At 40.7% G+C, this 17,322-nt stretch overlaps 1 protein-coding gene across 1 annotated transcript in view; it reads left to right on the forward strand.

The window, feature by feature from the left end:
- Positions 1–15,286, forward strand: part of TGFBR3 (transforming growth factor beta receptor 3) — a 123,133-nt gene extending 107,847 nt beyond the window's left edge. The window contains exons 15-17 of the mRNA XM_059821781.1: positions 2,817–2,852; positions 4,929–5,036; positions 11,469–15,286. Of these exons, the coding sequence (XP_059677764.1) occupies positions 2,817–2,852; positions 4,929–5,036; positions 11,469–11,587 (263 nt within the window). The 3' untranslated portion in view covers positions 11,588–15,286. The remainder of the gene's footprint in view (positions 1–2,816; positions 2,853–4,928; positions 5,037–11,468) is intronic.
- The last annotated feature ends 2,036 nt before the right edge of the window (positions 15,287–17,322 follow it).

A 17,322-nucleotide genomic window follows, 5' to 3' on the forward strand; every position in this document is an offset into this window, starting at 1 on the left:
TTGCAAAGCGCTCATGTTTTTTCAGTGGTTATTCTATGGGGAATGAGTAAATCCTGCAACTGAAGTTCAGCTTTCAATAAACAGACTCATACTCTGAGCTCTCTTGCCCTTCCGATGTGTGGAGCATTGTGTGCAGCTCCTGTCTGGGGCTCCACTCAGAATGTTGTCTTTGTCAGAGGCACAAGGTCTTAGTGTGCAAAGATGAGCTAAATTTATAAAGATTAGTTACAAGACAACAGCGTGATAGAGTATTTTGTTGCATTGTGGGTCATTTAGTCTAATTGTGGGATGTTTGGTGGAAATCTCTCCAGCATATCACAGCTTTCAGACATAATACAAAGTGGCACATGAACAACGTAGCTTTGTTGGTACACAGTTCCGCAGTGAATCAAGCAACCCTTTTTTAATAGCCAAATGCCATTGTTGGCCAATATGTGAACCTAAGATTGGGAGAAGAAGTTATATTGCGTTACTGAACAGGAGACTTTACATCTCAGAGGTGGTGTTCTTAATTTTCTTTCATGTGAACAGGCCAGCTTTCATTCTTGTAAATGATATATGAGTTACTGCCATTGGATCTGCTCTCCCAGCCAAACATAGAAGTCACGTGCTTGACATTTCAGAAGTCAGAACAAACTGGTCATTGCAAAGGTGTCATCTTTTTTTCTTCAGACATAAGCTTATTACTGTCATTGAGTGTAATAGAAATCACAACTGTATCTCTAAATGAGAATAACTTTTCCTCCCCTCCTAATTTTGTTAGTTATTTACAAGCTCCGTTGCTTACATTATTGCAGTAGATCCCAATGGAAGTGTCTAAAACCTCACTTCATGTCATGTTCTTTTTCTTTGCATTCCAGCGTTTCACACACACGCGTTCCCCCCACTTCAATGAAAGGCATATGGATAGCCATTTAAATGCTAGGAAACACGTGTTCTTATGTTGAAGTAATCTACCAATGTCATTGTTCAGATTTTTGCTAAGTATGGAAACTATAGATTATTATTTCTACAGCTAAAGGAGACAGGTCATAGAAAGGAGGTCAGCTGAGCGGCTAAGTGCCTTTGTCCTACAAACGTATAGAAAACCATGATCACTTCTAAAGGCTGGCTGCTGATGTTTTTAAATTAGATGCTTTTCCTGGACCTCAGGGATTCCCACTGCTTGTGTTGCTCTGAGCAGCCCACATTAAAATACATGTAAGAACTGGATCACTGGAGATAATTGAGAATGGGCTACACAGCCTATCATTAATTAGCAGACTTTATATTCTCTGTAGAGAGGCCAATGACAGAATGAGCATGGAAAATTAATTCTCCCCTCAGCTCAGAAGGCGTTTTCTTGGCACTTGGGACATGCTAGTAGAGTGTTTGGACAATCTGATAGTGCCCTTACCCATGTTTGTACTGTTCAGTGCTCCTTGGTTTCAGTCCAGCCCTCCTCACAAATCTTAGGTGTTACGTGCGCTTGATGACTTTCCAGCTTATTTGTGCATGCGCGCACACACACACACCCCCCCATGTTCTCACCTGTTTCCTACTACTTTTCCACCTGTTTCCTACCATCCTGCCAAGAGTGATCTGGAAGAGATACTCATGTGTTAGATCAAGTGACATTAATGCACTTTAAGAATAAAATGCTTTTTTGGATATTGTAGCCACATGTCTCGGAGCCTAATGATCTTATAGGATATTGCTGGCAGATTAGTGCTGCCATTTGGGTTTCAGAAGTTAGAAGCATAGTCTTGGTTTAAGGATACTTTAAATAAATAAATATATTTATTTGCAGTATTTTTGAGCTGCTATGTTTACATAGCAATTAAACTGCTTTATTCAGTTGCTAAAGATGCAAAAACAAGTATTGGGAGAATGTCTTATCAAATCCTTTTACAGCTGTTGCACTGAACACACTCAGATATGCCAGAATTTAAATGAGATCCCTAGGTTACTGGGCAATCCAGAAGCAAACTGCAGCTAACCAAACAGGTCCTCAGGTCTGAAGCCAGAATCTCTGGCTCTTCTGCTTGAGCTGGCAGTCTTGGAGAAAGATAAGAGAAGCCAGTTAAGCAAAAGAAGGGAAAATGCTTCATTTTTTTAACATATGCTTGTCTCTGTTACATGCTGATAATGATGATATTTGATATTCTTGCCAAGAATAATAGCTTTAATATAAGAGCTATGATCTTTTATTTCCTATATATAATTAAAAAACAAAACAAAAAACCCACCTAACTTCCAAGACAGAATACCAAATAGGAAAATGTGTGAATCAAGGTATATTCATGCAATTTGGACAAAGCAGTGTGTATCATGCCATAATACTGACTCTTCTCTAGAGGTGATAGCCAGTGTTTGATTTTAATATTTTTTGTGTGATTTAGCATGCTGGTATCTTTATGTTTGTGATTAGTGAGTAGTCAGATGAATGTAATCACCTTAGAACAGCCTTTGCAATCTGTGCTCTTTAAGAGCTCCACATAGGGAAAACCAGAGTTGCTGCATGTCAGACCTGACGACATCTGGGTGGGAAAGGTTGCAGTGTACTTGCCGGCAAAATATATGATGCATGAACTATACTCTAGATATGTTCCCCCGAGGAATGATCAACATACAAATAGGATTTTTCTGAGCTGAGCAAGATTATTGAATTTGGGCTGGTTTTCCTGAAGTTCTTGGCTTGTAAAAATTACAGTTAATGTCTTTCTGTCAGATCAGATCCTGAAGGTTGCTTGCATTGTTTGTAGGCTGTATGTGGAACTCTTGTCTGATTAATGGTTTGTGGTTTTTGGTTTGTTTTTTTTTTTTTTTTAAATTAGATCCTTCCCTTCCAAAGCCAAATGTGAGACAGCCACGTAAGTAACTCTTAAACCAATCTCTTTTAAGCCTTAAACTTTTCTCTAGAAAGTATTAGATCGATGAAGAAAATGATCCTCACTTTTTGAGTGTGTGTGTATTAAATTCTGGGACAGAACAGAATTCTGACTGTATTGCTGATGGAGAGATTCCTATCAGCATTCAGAGAGAAGGGCAGTGACCTTTTGTGTACATGAAAATCAAATTTGGGAAAACACCATTGAGACTCTCAGCCTTAGCAAGTTCATTTGCTGGTGTGTGTGTGTGCGTTATTTCCCCCTTCTCTGCTGAGGCCACTGCTTCCCAATACCAGGGTTTCAGCAGCAATGCCATCTTACGGAGCTCCTGTGTCCTACTCCAAGCCTCACTCCTACCCTGCACTGCAGCTGGCCACATCCCCAATTACACTGGCACCAGCACTTATAGTTCATGCTGTAGATGAGATTGCTGACTTGATACGGATTAATTTCTTTCTTTTTTCTGTTGTCTTGGCGTAGTAAATTAACCGGGGTCAATTACTGACCCAGGAGGGGAAGAAAAGGAGAGAAGCAGCACTAGAAGACAGTAATAAACAGGAAGGTGAAGATAATTTGTAGCCAAAACCAAGAATGAATGGAGAAAGGGGAAGATTAGAAGTGCAAAGAAGGTTTTTTCCTCTGCTCCTGTCCTTATGTCTTTGAGACTAAATTTGCTCAAAATAGCAAGGCGAATGAGAAATTATCCTTCTGCCACTTCAGCTTCCACGTGACTTTCTCTTCTCCACTAAGTTTTCTCCTAAGAGGAGAGGACACTGGCTGGTGCCTTGTGGAAAAACCAGTTGCGTTTAGGAGGGTCTTTTCTGTTTACATTCAAAATGACCAGATGCGGCCAAAGGAATCAGAAATAGTCTCATAGAAGAAATGGGAGAAAAACCTTCTAAGCCACTATATGTCAGGTGTTGCATATGCAAACTTGGTTGCAGGCACCGAGAAATGGGTCCTGAAGGCCCTTGCCAACAGGAACTGCTGGAGAAGACATTTGTCAAAAGGGGAAAAGGGGAATGGTCCTAAGGATCTCAGGAGCTGTTGGGCTGGGGGATGTCCATAGGGACATCTGCTGGATGCAGGAACGTGTAAAGTGAGGGTATTGGTTGTGTTTTGAGAACTGAAATTCCACTGAAGGACACTGCTGAGAAGATCCAGTCAGCTCATTTCCTGGCCATCTTAGTCAGTAAAACATTATTCACTGGCCTAAGCCATTTTGTGCTCTGAGAGATGTTAAAAATACTGCAACTAGAAATCAGCTTTGTAAGAAGAAATTTCCTCAAATGATTGCTAGAAGAGTGATTATTATTTTTTGAAGTATTTCTAATCACCAAAAAGAAAACCACAAAAGCCGAAAGTTTCTCTGTTTGGATTGTTAACATTGGGGGGCAATACATCCAGGAACCAGATGCTGTTACCCTTGAAACAGTACTGCAAAGGGCCTCTCCCCTAGAAAGTGGTTTGCGTGTGTGTGTGTGGTTCTATTTTTGTGTTCTGGAATTAATTTCAGTTATTGAAAGCATTGCCAAATGTGAAAAACAATTGTTTCTATTTATGTTTTCGCTGACTTTTTTCTGGCATCTCTTCCCTCTTAACAGCAGTTCCGTTCTCCACCTAGATTTGAGGCTGAACTTGCAGGAGATGTAGGGGAAAGTTTGCTCGAATGTTAGGGCATTTAAATGAAAAGCATCTTTTGCCAAAAATCTCAGCCTTTTTAAAACACATTTTTAAGATAAATGGATATTTAATTGAAAGCAAGTTATTAACAGCCAACTGAAAATGCTTAATTTTTGCAACGTTTTCCAGATTTGGGTGTGCTGAGCTGGGGTTTTGCTTTGTGATGTGGAACAGTTGGTTGGACTGAAGCCAGTCTCTGAAAGCATCACTTTTATTTCCTTGATGCAAATCTGCTAGTCTGTTCCTTAAAATGGTGCTTAATTAACTATGACTTTTTAAAAAAACTTTCCTGCGACAATGTAAAGGTGAATTTTTGTAAAACGATATTTGCCACTGAAAATAAAAAGTCCTTATTATGTGTGTTTACCTTTGTAGCTGTGTTCTACGGTCTGGACACACTGACTGTCGTGGGCATTGCCTTTGCGGCATTTGTAATTGGAGCCCTGCTAACAGGAGCACTCTGGTTTATCTACTCTCACACAGGTAAGTATGAGGGATCTTACAGGCCTCAGTGCAGATCATGCTGTGGGAAGTGCGTTGTGGTCTGAACTCTTGCGAGGTGGGAGGAAAGGGGAGGGGGGCCAGCAATGGCCGTCCTGGACTTTTTTTCTTGCTCTCTATTCTTACTAGGGTGTTTTCCAGCAACTCCTCCCATGAGCCTGTTGGTGTGTATCAGCAGATTGCTACCCGCCCTTCCCTAAAGGGAGGTGTTATGCGTTATGAATGATGACTTAAAATTTGCTAAAGTAATTTTAAATGCGAATCTTGAAAACTCACCTGGGACATGAGTAAAACTGAGTATTCCTGGTTTGTGCATTATCATTAGTAGCATCTCTGTATTTCAAATTTAGTCAACATTTCAGTTAATGGATCCCTTTTGGTTCCTAGACTCCTTTTTTAAAAATTTTTTGCAGTTACTGAATTAGGCTGATCTGACTGGGAATGTGATGTGATCAGTACAAGGAGTGGGCCAAATGGCTAAGAGAATACTTTATTTACATAAACATATTCTGACTATAACTAGGCTTGAAAATGTTTCTTGAGCTTTGATTACATAGAACTTTTGCCCCAATTATTTATTCCTCCATTCTTCGACTGATATGTTCAATTGGTAGAAGTCGTGTGTAATCTCACTTAATTGTATCCAACCAAATAACCAGAATGGGCCTGAATTGGTGCAGCCTTTATGCATAAATAATTTTTCAGTATCTCCTCAGAATTCTTTTCCATACTAAACTGAGTTAGCAGAAATACAATGCTGCATTGGAAGAAGAGGGAGTTTTGGGAGCTTTCTGTTGCATGTAATCTGCAAGGTGGTACAGACAAAGACTGGACACTGATGGGGCCTTGATTTGCAGCATCTGACCTTGACTGCTTGTGGATTACTGGGTGTCTCAGGATCCCTACAGCACGCTGGACTCCCAGCTACTTCCACTTTTGACCTCAAAAGACCCTGCCAAGATCTCTGGGAGGTGGGGAGAATGTGAGGTCAATTATTCCAAACCTGTGCGGCTCTGGAGCACAGGAATTCTCCCGTAGCCCACTGCAGGGTTTTTTCAGCATCTAAAACATCATGGAAGCTATTTAGGAGTGAGAATCCAGCCCTGTCAGGTCAGAGCTTCTGTAAATATTATGATCCAGAAGCTTATGTTAATTTGGAAAAAAACCCAAAAAACTGTGGGTTTTTTCCAGTTGGCAGTACAACAGCTTTGTATAAGCAGTTTAATACTTCTCAATGCTGTGTATGAGGCTTGTTTGGAATTGAGGCAAATGTGGAAAATTTAAAGGCTGTGATAATATGTATAAACAGTATAATTCTGCCTCATATACTACTGAAACATTGTGGAAGAAAAGTAAGTGCAATTTCAGTGAGTAAATGCGTAAGTTAAGAAGGTAATTTCCAAATAGGTAGCCTTTATTAACAAAAAGTTAAAACAATTGTTAAATTAATATCGTTTGTCCTGCATTTGTGGAAGTTCAATCTCCGTTCCTGTACAGAACCATCTATAGACACGTGTGTCAGTAGTAAAGGAACACTGGGAAGGCAACATGATAAATCCTTCAGCAACAATAGGACTTGGATCAATCCTATTAAAAGAATTATATTAACAAAGTGCATCAGTCATAGTGACCATGTACAAGTAGTGGAGAGGGCAGCTGCTCTGGCTCTGTAAGAGATGAAAATAAGTGGAGAAAAAGGCCAGACAAAAATGAGAAGAAAAGAAAGGAATGGGACATTGTAACTCATCAGATCAGAGAATCACAGGAATGATAAAAAATATCTAGGAAGTTATCTGGTTCAGTTTTTCAAAGGACTGTGAAAGTGAACCTACGTTCCTGTGCATGTATTTTTTCTGTGCATAATAACTTGTATCTACAAAGCACAACTTGGAGCAGAGTGCAGTGAAGGCTCTGGCAGGGACAGTCTCTTAGAGGATGACTGCTGTGGCAGACAAGATAATCCAGCTGCAGTGGAAACATTTTAGAGCTGGCTGCAGACTTCTATTAAAATAAGGAGGAAAAACCCCCCCGATAATCTAAATTTCATCTACAGAGTGGCTGTCTTTTGCCATTGGAGAATTCATGCATTGCTGAATTGTGTTCTGAAATCTCATCTTTTGTTGCAAGTAGTACTGGGTTTCTAACACATGATTTAGACCAAATGTTGGAAAATATGAGTTTGTTCTAAAACTCTATTTTGGTGATACTCAGAGCATGGACAAAAGCTACTGCTGGTGAAGAATGGCAACTTGGGATGTGTAAAGTAAGGTATTTTTGTTGCTGTAGTGCTACATGCAATACAGCAAAAGGCCACCTTTTTGCCAGCAGTAAGGTTTGCCAATGCAATTTTATCAGTATGTCTCTACTGGCAGACTCATTCTAGCATGGAGAAAACTTAACATGAATGATCTTTTTTGTTCATCTTGATAGGTGGTTAACATTAAAACCTCAAATGATTGATAGCAGAAAATAACTACAAAATAAGTAGAATTCAATCTCCAAATATTGAACAAGGATTGTTGTGTGGGGTTGTTTTCATGTAGGGCTTTTGCTGATTTCAGTAATGAAAAAATCAGGGATTTCTGCCAAAGCATCAAAATTGTGCTTTAAAATAATCTATATTCTCAGAAAAAATTCAACATGGAGTATATATGTCCTAAGATACAAAGGTAGAGGAAGAGAGGGGGGAAACTAGGTCATGGCAATGGAAGAGGAATTTTAGCTGACTTTTTTGCAAAAGGACTCCGTACTTTTGATCCTTTCTCCAGTCAGTTAAAGGATGTGAAAGGTGGCTGAAAGCTTTCCACAGTGGTGTTGGTTCTGCCTGGAGAGGACCCAAGAACAAAGGGAAAGTAGCAAGAGATTTGCCACAATTAACCCAATTTACCTGGGAGTCTTATGAAGAAGCGAGAATCTTGTGGTGTACATGGATGCAGAAACCCTTCAAAATTTCACCATGTAAATATCTGCCAATGTAATATCTGCCTTAATAGGGATAATTGACTATGTTTAGGAAAGGACATGCACAAGTCTGATTAGTTAATGAGGCTGCTAAGCCAAGTGAATGCTGTGTTACAGAGAATATCAGTTGCTTCATTCCCTTAGAAAGCATGCTTTCCTTCTTCTCCAGGCAGTGTTGCAAGTTAACAGGATAAAATGTTCCAAAATCTGAGAAGTTAAAAGTGTCCCTCCTCCCCCACTTCTGCCTTTTTTATGGGATCTGATTTAAAATAAACTGACATAGCAACCAATTATATTTGGCAAATGGAGATAGAAAAGCAAACATTCAGACTTCCTGGACAGGGAGTACAACTGGCAGCTTTCCTAAGTGTGACTAATAAAGTGCATGTTGTCGCATTCAGATGGGTAAAAGCTTGTTTACTGTCAATAGATGAGACATGTCCATTTCAGCAGTTCTGGTTCAGTAACATGAGATACATGAAGCTGTTTACATGAAAAAGACAGATGGGGAATGCCTCTTCAGTGATAATTTGCATTTCTTTACAACCTTTTCATGAATACTCTTTAAAAATACTTCACTACAGATTAGCTAGGTGTTGAGGAAATAAAATGCAGGGAAAATCAGCCATTCCAAATGCAGCTGCTAGGCTGTGTTCATAACGTCGCTGTGATTTGGACTTTTTTCCCCTTGAGGCCGTTGAGAATTTGTTATTGTTCAACAAGTGATCGTGGTATATCAGAGCTGCTGATCGTGCTCTAGAAATGAGGTGTTGCAGAGGCAATTGCATTACTGCGGAGGGAAGGGGGCTCCCATCCCAAACCAAAGGGAAGGTGCCTCCTAAGATGCTTTCCAGAGGAGCCAGGCGGAGCAGAGGGAGCTGTTGGGCTCGCGCGGGGACTCCGGCACTGCGTTTGTCACTTTGCCGTAAAGAAAAACAACATGTGTTTAGCTTACAAATGAATTTATGGTTAAATGCATACAGATTGTATTGATGTGCCGAGGCTGACGCAAAGCTGTGTGCAATCATGTGGTTTGTAAAACGGGTGACAGCGGAGCTGCGCGGAGAGCGGGCGGGAGGACGTGGGGGCCGGGGGCCCCACTGGGGGAGCCGAGCGGCTGCTGTTCTGTGCGCGGCCGTGGCAGCTTCTCCTCATGCTGCCGGGGGTAGGGGTTCACCGGCTTGCTGTTTTCTGGTGTTTCTGTTTGCTCGGGTTGTTTTAATGAAAGGGAGTTTGCTTATCGCTGCCTTTATAAATATATCCTGTAGTACAAAAGGAAGGAAGACTTGTACACAAACAACTGGAGGAGAAGGGAGCAAGCGGGAGGGGAAAACATCCAAACAAGGCTTATGAAAGCTTTTACAGCACGATGACACAGACATTGATTTGATACAGTTTAGTCTGATGGGTTGCAAAGCTGTTTCCAATGCAAGTAGAGCTGAAACTAGGTTTACGTGCAAGAGGACTGGGGGTAGATTCTGACCCCATGTGAGCAGAAATCCGCCACTAATGGACGAGCTACAGAGTTATTTCTTACACTGGGATAAACAGAATCGGAATCTGTTCACAAAAGTAAATGCTGGACTTAGTGCTGAATTCAAGAGCACGATCCTGACGGTCTTTTTAAACATTTCATTGGCCTCCTGGGTGATGTGGTTTAGTGGTTTAGTTTGTTGGTTTTCTGTCCTGCCCCATCCCTTCTTTCCTCCCCATTCCTAAACCAGTGGGGTGTAAGGCAAGAGCTGTGTGTTGTGGGGCCTTACGTGCACTTACAGCTGTGGCTGCAGCACAAGCTACGAGTGAACCCACTGGTTTCCATTACAAAGAGCACTTGCAACCTCTGCTGTGAGAAACCCTCAGACCTCCCTTGTTTGTAGCAGACGTCTGAATACCGAGCAGCCTGCAGAAGGACATTTTCTGGCCCAAGACACAAAGCGTTAAAGGCGCACTTCCTTCGCGGCCGCATTCCGGAGCAGCTCAGGGCTCTGGCAGCTGGGCAGCAGCACATCGGGCATGGGGATGTGCCAGAGCAGCTCCTGGGGGAGGAAGCCGGCTTGTCCTGGCTCCATAACCCTCTGGATGCAGGCTGTGCCTCCGGCCTTCAACCTGTCACTGAAGCAACCGCTGGGGAACGGGAGCGCTACTGAATCCTGAGCAGGGATGAAAAATTGGCCCTAGCAGACCTGGCCCATAGTGTCTGGTTTTGGATAACCTAAGGCAATGTGAGCAGATCATTTGTGTCCCTATGAGCTAATGAGCCAGGAGATGTACCAGCCTTTGATTTCTTTCCCAGTCGTTTCTGCCCATGATCCAGCAAAACATTTCCGTCTTGCTCCTTTGCTGGGAAGGCAGGCGTGCTGGTGCTGGCTGCCTCGGTTGGTCTGCAGCTCAAGCAGCAGCAGTCTGTCCGTGTTACTGTGCTGAGATCACAGGTTCACATCCTGAGAGATGAGCTCAAGGGAGGGGGCAGCTGCAGTGCATGTTATATAAACTTAGTCTTGCCATCTGTTTTGAAAAGACTATTTTGTAATATTACTAAGGTTGCAGATTTGAGTGCTGTAACTTAAAAAATGCCACAGTTGCAGGTTTCCTACATGGTCTCAATATGATCTTTTGGGCATTCACATAGTGACGCAATTTTTACTTCCATGCCAGTTGAGAGCTGGATTTTTTCCATAGGATCCCAGCCACAGGGGTGTGAGGAGAGCAGACAAAAATCTAGGTTTTATCAGGAGCCATAAATCTGGCTTTAACTCCTGAGTGGTTGATTTGGCAATCCAAATAACAAAGGGCTTTTAATGTATCGTCAGTAAACAATTAACAAGAAATGGCAAGTCTTGTTCTCACTACAGGTTGTAAGTGCTACACATACTGTGATAGCTACAAAGGAACTTCCTGCATGTTATATGTGGAGTAAATCAAGGCAGGCTTGCAGGGTAGCCTGTTATTTTTCCACATGAAGAAAACTGGCCGTGTCTCAGGATATGTGGTATCCAGCTGACTGAAGATCATTGTCTTCAGCTCCACTTTCAGTAAATATGCTGCTCTATAAACTGGCGTTTAAACTAAAGCCTACATTCTGTTCGCCTTTTTCCATGAAACAGCAAAGCTATAAAGTGGTCTGAGTCATGTAACGGGACCCACGTGAGTGACAGCTGACAACAGAATATGGACGGCATCTATCTTGGCAGTTTCCATCAGCTGCTTTTAAAATGCTGAAGAAAACAGCAGCATTATTTTCCCCATGTGCATAGCAATGCTAAGGTGCCAAAGTTTAGTAACATATTCAACAGTACTCTGTTTGAGGTCTATCACCCAAGATATTCATTGCATGGAAATACAGACCACCGGAAGAGGAAGACTGGGAAGGAATGGATTATTGCTTTCTATGACAACTAACATTTTCTATTTCTCTTCTCCCAACCTGCCTTTTTTCTCTCCCCTTTCCCTCAGGGGAAACAGCAGGAAGACAGCAGGTCCCTACGTCCCCACCAGCCTCCGAGAACAGCAGCGCAGCGCACAGCATTGGCAGCACGCAGAGCACCCCTTGTTCTAGCAGCAGTGCAACCTAACTCTGGGGGGACACAGCTGAGGAGCAACATACGAGTGCAGAGGTTCAAGGACTGTGTGTGGACATGAGCTTTTTAAAGTTAAAAGGATTGGTTTGGTTGCTTTTGAAAAAAATGAAGAGGGATTTTTCTACAGGAAAAAAAAAAGAGACTGATTTTTCTTCTGGGGAAGCCACTGTGTGTGTGAGTGTGTATACGTGCACACAATGCATGGGTAAACACAGCCTGTTGGATCTTCTACAGCATGTTGTGCTACATGTGACAAAGCTACTAATTTTACAGTACTGCAACCTGTTCTAGGGGTCCATGGGCCCTCAATGTGAAATCTATGCCAGTTTGGAAAAATGCTGCTTTGTCTATATGACTTTTTTCTTTCCCTAAACCTGCTTATTGACAGAAGGTATTCATTAAGGGAATTCAACAAGATAAACAGAACAAAGATGATCTTAGGTCAAAGGATTTCTATTTGTCTAAGCAAGAAAGCCTCAAGGTCAGATCTCTTTGGTTAGTAACATTTTATTATTTCAGCTATGTTTAGCCACTTTTGAGTAACCTTTGTTTTGTTAAGCTTGTAGCTACAGCATCTCATTTGCTTTCCTGTTGTGTTGCAGCTTCAGGTTTGTTCCAGGTATTTTTGTTTTAATATGCATTGATTTGCTAATGGGAGAAGAGCACACTCTAACATTCCCTTTCTTGTTCTCTGGGCCAAATCTCTTTACTAAGAGATTTTTTTAATCTACTATACCAAATACAGACACACGCAAAAGTTAAGACAAATAATGTTCTTGTGCACTAACATAGGTGTGTGTGTACCTTTAATGGCAATGTCTTAATGCAAATAGATGTATACTGGAGTATACAGAGCCTAACTTACCACTTTAACAATTGGGAAATTAGCTCAGTGTTCCTTCCATACATAAAATGTATAATGCATATATATATATATAAAAAAAATAAAAAACAACTGTCTCTTCAGTTTATAATAGGTAGACAGAGGAGATAAAAAAGGTGGTTTGGTTCTAATCCTTTACCTAGCCCAAACTCCCTTTGAAATAAGAGATGGTTTTGAGGGCACAAAGAGTGTACAGTAGAGCTTATTGTTTGTGCAGAATACTGCCTATCAAAATGAAGCTATTCTCTTAAGAAAGCTGTGCAGTTGTTTGTGTCAACCTGTTGTAGGAACATTGCAATTGGTTAGTCCCAAAGTAGTGTCAGAATATGGAAATGGCAGAAAGGTACTAATTGTCACAGTATTTTTTTAGTGTCATTGCTATATCTTGACCTTCAAATCGATGCCAAATGAAAAAAGACACTTTTGATGTGTAATTGTTTGACTGTTTTGTTGCCACTTTGTAGTTGTAATGTGTTCTACTGATCCTTCTCCTTTGAGGAAAAATGAGCATTGTTTTCCTCTAAAAATGAGGTGAGTAACTTTCTTTAATTTTAGTGAAGGTTACCTGTGTTCTGCAAGGGGAGAAGGGAATTCATTACACTAGAGTGATAGTCTGCTCTGAAGTCTGAGCTGCAGATTTCTTTTGCTGATTCTACACTTGTGCCTTGCTGATGCCAGGATGGTCAAAGTGCAAGATATGCAATAGATCTAAGTGCCCAGGATCAGGTGGAATATTACTCACTTTAAATCAAATCTGTTACTAATCCTGCAAACATTTATGCATATGAGTAACTACTGCACGCCTCGTCCTTGCTAGTACAAGCACATGCTTAACTCTACACATTATGGCTATTTTCAGAGTCCATGGAGATAGTTGGCGTATAGTTACACATATGAAAAGTGTTTTCTGTTAGCAGGCCAGTGTGTAGTCCTGGTAACATCAACAGGATTGTCACATAAGCGTAGTTATCCCCATGCATAAGGGTATGCAGGATTGGCTCTGTTACCAGGTGTCGGGAGGATGAATGTGCTACCTGTGTGGTTGAAAAGAAAGCGCTTTGCCTAACCTTCAGCAGAATGTATTGTATAAGCATATTCTATGTGTAAAGTCTTTAAAGATGTCTTCAAAGAAGACTAGAGTCTTTAAGTTCAATCATAGCTATATTTTACTACATTAAATTTCTGTATAAAGATATATTTAAATGTTTTAGATAAATGTAAGTTACTCTATATGAAATGTTTAATTTCAATTACTGTGAAATTTACATATTTTGTAAATTCTTTCCCCTGTTTTAACCCTTTCCTTCCTCAGATATTTTATTAAGTGGTTTCTTATAGGAAGTATTAGATTTGGTTGATGGGATGGACAGCTTGAAAACTTTTCTGTAAAATAGGTAATTGTATATTTTTGAGAGAAACATGCTGCATCATCAGTGTTTTTTATCAAAAATTTACTCTAATTTTAAAATAATTTAGAGATTTATCTTTACCATTGGATAAACCAAAAATATATAAAGATCAAAGATTCAGTTTGTTGACTTGTATTTCAAATACAGTTTAAATTAATTAACTGAACTTGGTGTACTCATATTTAATTCAGAAATTCTAATCAATCTGAATTAATTGTCTATTGGAGGTTACCAAAACTACGTGTAATTACTTAGCAAATGGAACAGCCATTTCTGCTTCAAAAAACAGAGAGGGAGAGAGAGAACCAAACCCGGGCATTCCCAGTTAATAGCTTTATTACAAAAATGTATAGTACTTTCCTGCAGGTGTTAAGCTGCCTGCAGTTCAGAGTACTGATACACACCTATAAGCTCTACTTTTATAGCAGCCGTTTGTCTCTACTGCACGTTTCTGTGTGTGATGTGGCAAGCTCCTGAATGCGTAACCGCAAAGCCACTGATGCCCGTCTCTGTCAAACCTGGTCTCACCGTGCTGGGCTTCACGTGGCAGATACCCACGGGGTGTGGAAGGCCAGCAAGACGCTCCTGTCCCAGCGGAGGGCTTCAAAGCAGGGCATCGGAGGGACAGGCTCGGTGGTAAATTTCAGCGTGATGGCATTGACTGCGAAGGAACTTCTTATGTAAGAACAGGAGGATTGGGCTTAAAAGGGACACCTTCTGTCTGTAAAAGCTATTAGTAATGTACTTAAACTCCAAAGTAGACTGCTTGTTGTGTCACACGTCGTCTAATCACTAACTAAACCCTTTACAGCATTTGGTTTTGGACATTACTATACTTGTGTTTCAAGAAGTCAGACCTTTCTCTGTTAGGCTATTTTTGTAGCATTTTCCACATGGAAATGGATTTTGCAAAATGTCTGTAGATGTTGATGATTGTAACCTTCCCCCTGCCCTTTTCTAACCATTGCTCTCCTATATGTACCGTTCTTTCTGTTATGTATATCTACCTCATGCTTCACAAGAAGACTGTACTGTTGGTTGTGCTGACAGCTCTTCATGTGAGGTGACTGTTCTGCCCTGTTGTTGTTTGTCATTCATGGGGATGTTCATAGTGTTATCGGATCTTTGCTGCCATGTTCCTGCCAGTTCCAAACACAATATTCTCACCTTCAAATAAATAAATACATTTCTTTAAGATCCGAATGCCAGACGTGTTTTTAAATCTATGAATGGGAGAAATTTACTTGCTAATACCTGTGGCCAGTGTGAACACCCCATTTGTATTTCATATTGCCTTCAGTATTTCAGAGACTTGTGGAAATGCAGAGTTGTACAGTTTTTATAACCACAGTGTCATGTCATCTTAGTCTCTTGTGCATAATAAAGTATATATCAATTTATTAATAATTGATGCCATGATTCATTTATTTGAAGTTGTACAGAGCCAACAGCAGTAGATCAAGTTCTGTCTCACTGCCATGTCCTCATTGCCCGTAAACTTCAGTGGGAATTGTGTGTGTTAAGGCAGGATTTGATTTTGTGTGACCACCTTGATTTTCTCCTGTCTCTGTTCTTTTATCCATTGGCTTTGGTTGGCTTCTCATTATCATGGCTTCTTGCAGAAACCAGTAGATATATTTAGTTAAATGCTGCTGTTCTTTACTCTAATTTGAAGTCCGAAGCTCTGATCCTGCATGTGTTTGGTTGCTGCGTGTCGAGATCCAGCCTCTGTCCCATCCTGCACAAAGCCTGGCTGGAGCACAGTCACGCCTAAGGGTCTGCTGTTAGTCCTCTAGCTGAAGCAGCAGAGCTCCCTTGGGCTGTTGCACCCTTGACTGCAAGTACACTGGAGACATGTGAGCAAAGCTGAGATGTGTTTTCATTCCTGAAGGGTCTTCCTGTGCTAGAGTAGATAGCTTGGCCATGTATCAGCAGGGCAAGGATTTGGGTGTTTACTATCCTGCTTATTGCTTTGTTTCCTGTATTTCATGTGCAAAATATTCTTTATGGGCACTCTGGGGGAGCCATTCTCAGCGGTATTTCCCTGGGTTATTCAAAGGTTGTGGTTATTAACTCATAAAAGAGAATTCCCTAAGAAAGGGATCTAAAATGTTTAATGATCATTTTTAAATATCAAGATTCCTCCACTACAGAAAAGGCTATTAATTAGAAACAGTCATAAGCTTATACGTTGCCTATGACTTACAGCTCACAGAGGTGCAATAGATTTACTGCTTCACAACAACCATATTTCAGTTCCTGCATTAAGACAATTTTTTTTTTTTTCCTTTGGAAGTGAGCTCCGTAGAGCAGGCTCTCAGCATGAAGATACTGGAGCTGTTCTTCACCTTCACCTTTGAGATCTGTATTTTGACTAAAACATGGTGTGAAAGCGTGTTTGGTGTCTCATATGAGGAATTAATTTTAAAATGCAATTATTAGCCAACAAATTGTGATATATTTGCATGAGTATTTTCAGACATTAAGAAGTAAGCATCAATGTTGTGCATGTTTGTTTCTGCCAGGCATTCGTGAGTGAAGCAACCATTTTTGAGTGTCAAAAAATGCCAAGTGCCAGTTTCAGGAAAAACACAGTCCAGAGCTCTTCTATTTTAAACAGAATTAAATTTATCACAGTGTTCCCTTCAAGACAATATAAAAGGAAAATTTGATACATTGTCACAGCTGTCACTTTGTAATTGTAAAGCAGATATTTATGAGGCTGGAAGTCTGTTTGCAGCTTGGTTTTTGTACTGTATTCCCAGATCTCCGGCCTTAGAGCTGGCCTTGCGAACCTGCGTGCGTTTACACTGTTTGAATTCTTCGCATGAGAAGGATCAAATTACATCACTTCACCTACCCAAAGAAGGTTACAGCTTAAATTACACTTTTATAGAGTCTCATTTGCTAGAAGTCTTCAGGGACTCACTGCAACACGTCCAGAAGATGACGTGCGCCGAGGTGGCTCCAGGCCTGCTGTGCAGCCAGTCTCGCCTGCCTGCCTGGCATTTAGCTCTGTGCCGTGCTGCAGTTTTACGGGGTTTAGGAAAAGTATAAAGCGGACTTGGTTTACAGATAGTTAAGGAAGAAAAGCAGCACAGAAGTTGTTACTCTTGCACTTTTTAAAATGACAAATCTTTTTCCATCCAATTATTTTGGCATGTATATCTGAAGAATTGGTTAAAAAATATTTGGGTGGAGTCTCATTTTGCTGTTACTTATTGCTGCTTGTAAACTGCCAGCTCTAGTAAAGAACGTACTGTACTGACAAAAAACTAAATCAGTATTTTAAAAATCAGAATATTAGTGTTAAGCAAAGAAAGCCGGTGGTATTTAAAAACACTTTAAGTGGCTCAGCAAACTCACTCTCTGTGTTGTCAGCCATGTAAACTTTTTATGGTATGCCTGCTACGATCAAAGCGCAGTCCTTGCGAGTG

The sequence above is a fragment of the Gavia stellata genome, chromosome 10, assembly GCF_030936135.1.
Source record: "Gavia stellata isolate bGavSte3 chromosome 10, bGavSte3.hap2, whole genome shotgun sequence".
Taxonomy (NCBI): Eukaryota; Metazoa; Chordata; class Aves; order Gaviiformes; family Gaviidae; genus Gavia; species Gavia stellata.